This window comes from the organism of the source record quoted next (genome assembly GCF_019968985.1).
Source record: "MAG: Porospora cf. gigantea B chromosome Unknown PgB_NODE_1793_length_4818_cov_272.396, whole genome shotgun sequence".
NCBI lineage: Eukaryota > Apicomplexa > Conoidasida > Eugregarinorida > Porosporidae > Porospora > Porospora cf. gigantea B.
Genome location: NW_027178744.1, coordinates 1 through 4818, shown reverse-complemented (window position 1 = coordinate 4818; position 4818 = coordinate 1). Strand labels below are relative to the sequence as shown.

General features: G+C 55.0%; 4 protein-coding genes across 7 annotated transcripts; 2 read left to right on the top strand and 2 right to left on the bottom strand.

Annotated features, from left to right (window-relative positions):
• Nucleotides 1-62: 62 nt before the first annotated feature.
• Nucleotides 63-473, top strand: KVP17_004400 (uncharacterized protein; the record flags this gene model as incomplete). Its single annotated transcript, XM_068522551.1, has 1 exon — nt 63-473. The coding sequence occupies one exon, from the start codon at nt 63-65 to the stop codon at nt 471-473; it is 411 nt and encodes a 136-aa protein (XP_068377742.1).
• A 46-nt stretch (nt 474-519) lies between these two features.
• On the bottom strand, nt 520-2694 carry KVP17_004397 (uncharacterized protein; the record flags this gene model as incomplete). Of its 3 annotated transcripts, XM_068522546.1 has the most annotated exons (3): nt 520-1604; nt 1634-2058; nt 2087-2454. In XM_068522546.1, 3 exons carry the CDS (start codon nt 2452-2454, stop codon nt 520-522), a joined length of 1878 nt encoding a protein of 625 aa, XP_068377738.1. The 3 variants fall into 3 exon arrangements, with proteins under 3 accessions (XP_068377738.1, XP_068377737.1, XP_068377736.1); XM_068522545.1 differs by lacking the exons at nt 1634-2058; nt 2087-2454 and having other exon boundaries at nt 520-1596; XM_068522544.1 differs by lacking the exons at nt 520-1604; nt 1634-2058 and having other exon boundaries at nt 2083-2694.
• Nucleotides 2695-2724: 30 nt separating this feature from the next.
• KVP17_004399 (uncharacterized protein) lies at nt 2725-3375 on the top strand (the record flags this gene model as incomplete). The annotated part of the gene is made up of 1 exon (XM_068522549.1): nt 2725-3375. One exon carries the CDS (start codon nt 2725-2727, stop codon nt 3373-3375), a length of 651 nt encoding a protein of 216 aa, XP_068377741.1.
• Nucleotides 3376-3646: 271 nt separating this feature from the next.
• KVP17_004398 (uncharacterized protein) lies at nt 3647-4818 on the bottom strand (the record flags this gene model as incomplete). Of its 2 annotated transcripts, none has more annotated exons than XM_068522547.1 (1): nt 3647-4818. In XM_068522547.1, a coding segment is annotated over one exon (1172 nt), but the record flags the coding sequence as incomplete, so codon positions are not given. The 2 variants fall into 2 exon arrangements, with proteins under 2 accessions (XP_068377739.1, XP_068377740.1); XM_068522548.1 differs by having other exon boundaries at nt 3647-4660.

The following is a 4818-nucleotide window of genomic DNA, read 5'->3' as shown; positions in this document are numbered from 1 at the left end:
TAACTACGCGTGCCTTGAGCTACGGCGTCGTAGAAGGGATGACTCCCAGAGACTGGCTTGCCATGTGCTCTAAGCTGGTCGCGCGAGTTCAGGTGCTGGAGGAGCAGGAGCACCAGCGCGACGCTGAGAAAGATGTGCGCAACATGCTCCGCGAACGCATCCCAGCGATGACGTCCCGTATAGCTAGCATCTACGACGCTCCGTACGAGGCGCGGCACCTAGGAGAGTGCATAGTCTGCGTGAACAATTCCGTTCAGGTGGTGTTCGACCCCTGTGGACACGTCATCATGTGCTGGGGGTGCGTCGTCCGACTATTTCGAGAACTGGGTTCCAACACCTGTCCGCTGTGTCGAATGGTCATCAGGAGGGCCATGCGGCTCAGGTTTTCTAACATGCCTCCACTCGACAAGCCACTAGAGCACATAGTTACAGAGGGCACTCCTCCAGTGCTAATTGACCACGAGAAGTCCTAGTTTTGTCAGCTTCGTTGTGTGGAACGCATTTTTGACTGTTTACTATTCAGGTCACGTCTACCGTGAACTCATCGGAGGAAGTCTTTATCAGCATCCCCATATCATTCGCTGCTTCCACGAGCTGCTCAGCTGAGTCGTGGCATTCGCTGACAGCGACCAGGTCCCTCGCCACGTTAAGCACCAGGGCTCTTGAAAGGACTCGGGTGCGATGTTCGGCGACCACGCTGCGCAGCTGGCGCTGCAACGGTGCGAGCATAGAGCCCAAACCTCGCCCTTTCCGCTTCCTGCCTGCGGATGCGAACTCGCAGTCACCTAACGTCGACAAACCCACGACCTCCTCCACATCGAGGACGTGCTGCGGAGTCACCAGTTCACTGAGGTCAGCACGAGCCCGAGCCTTGCACAGTCGCACCAGCGTTTCCAACACCCGCACGGTAACCGGACGGAAGGGAGTGGACTTGGACTTGAGGAAGGCGTACAGGTCTCGAATAGCGTCCCTGGCGGCTGTTGTTAGTATGGGGTTTAATTGCGTTCTGGCGTAGAATACGAAATCCGTTAACAATTCTCGCGGCAGTAAATCTTTGACGGAAGTCCGTCTTATTCTCGATCTCAAGTCCGTGCCTGCCGTTGGCGTGGCAAGTCGTTCATTCTTCAAGACGAATGTTAAGTCGAATCGGTGCAGCAGCTCTTCCGGCAGTTTGGTGCCTTCTACAAGGGATCGCGCACCGGTTGAACGGGAAGTAGCGACAATGACAGTTGCTGCCGGAAGTCGACACATCGATCCCGTCTTTGATACGGTGCAACATTGCGCATCCATTACCTCGAGAAGCGCGGCAGCGGCCGGAGACCTGCAGAGGTCGTCGATGCCACAGTGACCACCGGAAGCCAGCACGCACGCGCCGGCATCGACCTGGATGTCGCCTGTCACGACGTCCTTGGTAACACTCGCTGTGAGGTCTGCTTTGCTGACGTCGTTACCCATGATCAGCAAGCCATGTGGACTGGCATCGACCAGGGACCGCAGCAGCAGAGTTTTTCCCACTGCCGAGGGTCCCAGAAGGAGCAGATGAATTGATGTGCGGGGGATCTCCGGGCGAGCGGAGCCTGACAACAAGCTCAGCATGAGTGCGGCTGTATAACACTTGAGTGTATGCACTTACCTTTTGCGCCTTCGTGGCCCTGCACAGAAGGATTCAGGCTGGCACAGAGAACGTCAAACTTGTCATTCTCCTGTTGGTAGAAGTCAGATAAGAAGCCTTGCACTCGCGAGCTGGACCCACACCCAGCTGGCTCTACTGCCTCGGGAAACAAACGCCAGAGGTCGCTGGAGGCCAGCCGATTTGGCGCCAGGGGCACCTTACCGGGACCAGCTACGCCGGAAGCCACAAAGTTGGCCTCCAAGAATATCGTGTGCAGCGACGATTTAGGTGCTCCAGCAGCTCGATATGTTCTACCTGTCTGACGGGTCCTCACTACTCCACAGACGTAGACGTGGGACCCAGGTTCACAGCAGTCCACCAGGGGGCCAGACAAATGAATATCGATGGAATGAGTGGCTCTCTTATCAGTGGTGGCTTTCTGAAGTCTGATAGCTGAGAGAGTTGTCGGCCTACCTTAGTAGTTGCGATTCCTTCGCAGTCACCGTGCGTCGTGAAGGTGCGAACTGTTTCTGATTACACTGGACGCGGTTGCATCTCTTTGGCGCCGTCCACACTCCGTCATCAGTGTATACAAGGATACGTTCGAAGCACTGGGGACACGAGTAGGTGATGGAGGCAGCCTGCGGCCTTACGGGCCCCACGCGAGTGACCAGGCCACGTATGCAAACGAAGCGGTCCACTTTAGACGAGGTAACGGCTGAGGGATCTATAAGGTCCACGAGCGAGCTGTCGAAGATTGACGTCCACACCTGGCCGCCGACCTGGCTTCCCCGCTGCAGAATGGACCCATGAATGGATGCGTTAATGATCGGCAAGACCATCCTCGGGAATTGGTAGAGGGCTGCACTGAAAGGGTAGTCAAACAGCTGGGGAGGCTGGCACGCCGAAAGCGTTACCACATCAATCGACGCGCAGCAGTAACCATTTCGGTGATTACTCTTCAATTGGTCGTGAAGGTGCAGCTGGTCTTCCTGCTCACACCAAAATGGTATGAGGGCCGCGATTGACGCTAGAGCTACCTCTGGCTGTGTCTCCAGCCTGTAGAGCTGAATGAGATCCATCAATTATTTTAGTATCTCAAAAAGGCAGAAATGTCACCAGCATGGTTGCCTTTGGAAGCGAACCCAACGGTCTTGCAGAAGTACTTTCGCGAATTAGGAGGGTTCGAGGGCATTCGATTTCAGGACGTATTCAGCACCGAAGAGTGGGCGCTGGATATGGTTGAGGGCTCGACCGCGGCGGTGGTGTTGTTGTACCCGATTACCAAGCGTAGCGAACAACGTCGAAGGTCGCTGGTTACGACAAAATCGGACGCTGTCTGGTTTTCGAAGCAGACCGTCGGCAACGCGTGCGGAACGATGGCATTGCTGCACGCCGCAATGAATATGTCCTGCGCGTGCGACGGGTGGCTCAGCCGGTTTAAGAGTGATACGGAGACGCTGGACCCGGTGCAGCGCGCGAAGAGCATAGAGGCCGACACTCGACTAGAGGCGCTGCATAAATCTGTGGAGCACGAGGGGCAAACCGCACAAGTCGACGAGGAGGTCAACGAGCATTTCGTTACGTTCGTATGTCGAGATGGGAGGCTATTTGAGCTGGATGGCCGCAACGATGGTCCTGTGTGCCACGGAGTTGTCAGAGAAGAGAACTTACTCAAAGCTGCAGTGGACGTCGTCAAGAGGGAGTTCATTGAGCAAGACCCCACTCAGGTACGATTTGCCATCATAGCCCTCGTTGTCTAATCACTGTACGTTGCGGTCCCAGATGAAGGACTCCTTCACGTCGAAATGATTATGACATCTGCTGTGATTATCTCGGTGATGACCTTCACATCGAGTGAAAATGATTATGACACCTGCTCATGATTATCTCGGTGAGTCTTCAATGTTGCAGCATGCATTGTACGCACCCTGTAGACCGTTGAACTGCTAGCTACACGCTGTGCGACTTGTTTGCTACACTCATTCTCTCACGAATGGGAATTTCAATTCAATGGGTAAGATTTCATATCAATTACTTCTTCTTGCCCGCAGCAGCCTGCTTCTTCACAACAGACTTGATGATTCCAACAGCCACCGTCTGCTTCATATCGCGGACAGCAAATCGTCCCAGAGGGGGGAAGTCCTGGAGGGGCTCCACGCATAGAGGCTTAGTGGGCTCTAGGACAACCAGGCAGGCATCGCCGGACTTGACGACCTTGGGGTTCTCCTCGAGAACCTTACCGGTTCGCTTGTCCATCTTAGCCTGGATGTTGGCGAACTTGCAGCAGATATGCGCAGTGTGGGCGTCGAGAACGGGAGAGTACCCATTCTTGATTTCACCGGGATGGTTGAGGACAATGACCTGCGAAGTGAAGTTCTCCACGGCGAAGGCGGGGTTGCTCTTTGAGTCAGAGGCCACGTATCCTCTCTTCAGGTCCTTGACGGCAACGCTCTTGACGTTGAAGCCGACGTTGTCACCGGGGTGAGCCTCAGGGACGGACTCGTGGTGCATTTCAACAGACTTGCATTCAGTGATAAGTCCAGTGGGAGCGAACTGAATCTGCATACCAGACTTGATTACGCCAGTCTCGACACGTCCGACAGGGACAGTTCCAATGCCTCCAATCTTGTAGACATCCTGAAGGGGAAGACGCAGGGGCTTGTCAGTAGGTCTCTTGGGGGGGACCATCATATCAAGGGCAGCCACAAGGGTGGGTCCCTTGTACCAAGGCATGTTGGTGGACTGGTCAAGCATGTTGTCGCCAACGAAACCGGAGATAGGCACGAAGGGGACACCAGCCACCTTGTAGCCTACCTTCTTAACGTAGCCAGAAACTTCGTCAGTGATTTCCTTGTATCGGGCCTCCTTGTAGCCACAGGCATCCATCTTGTTGATACCGACAATCATCTGCTTCACGCCGAGAGTGAAAGCCAGGAGAGCGTGCTCTCTAGTCTGGCCCTCCTTGGAGAAAGCGCCTTCGAAGCCACCCTGATCGGCAGGGACGACGAGGAGAGCGACATCGGCCTGGGAAGTACCAGTAATCATGTTCTTGATGAAGTCCCTATGGCCGGGGGCATCGATGACGGTGTAGTGGTACTTGGGAGTCTCGAACTGCCAAAGGGCGATATCGATGGTAATACCACGCTCCCGCTCAGCCTTGAGCTTGTCCAGTACCCACGCGTACTTGAAGGACCCCTTACCCA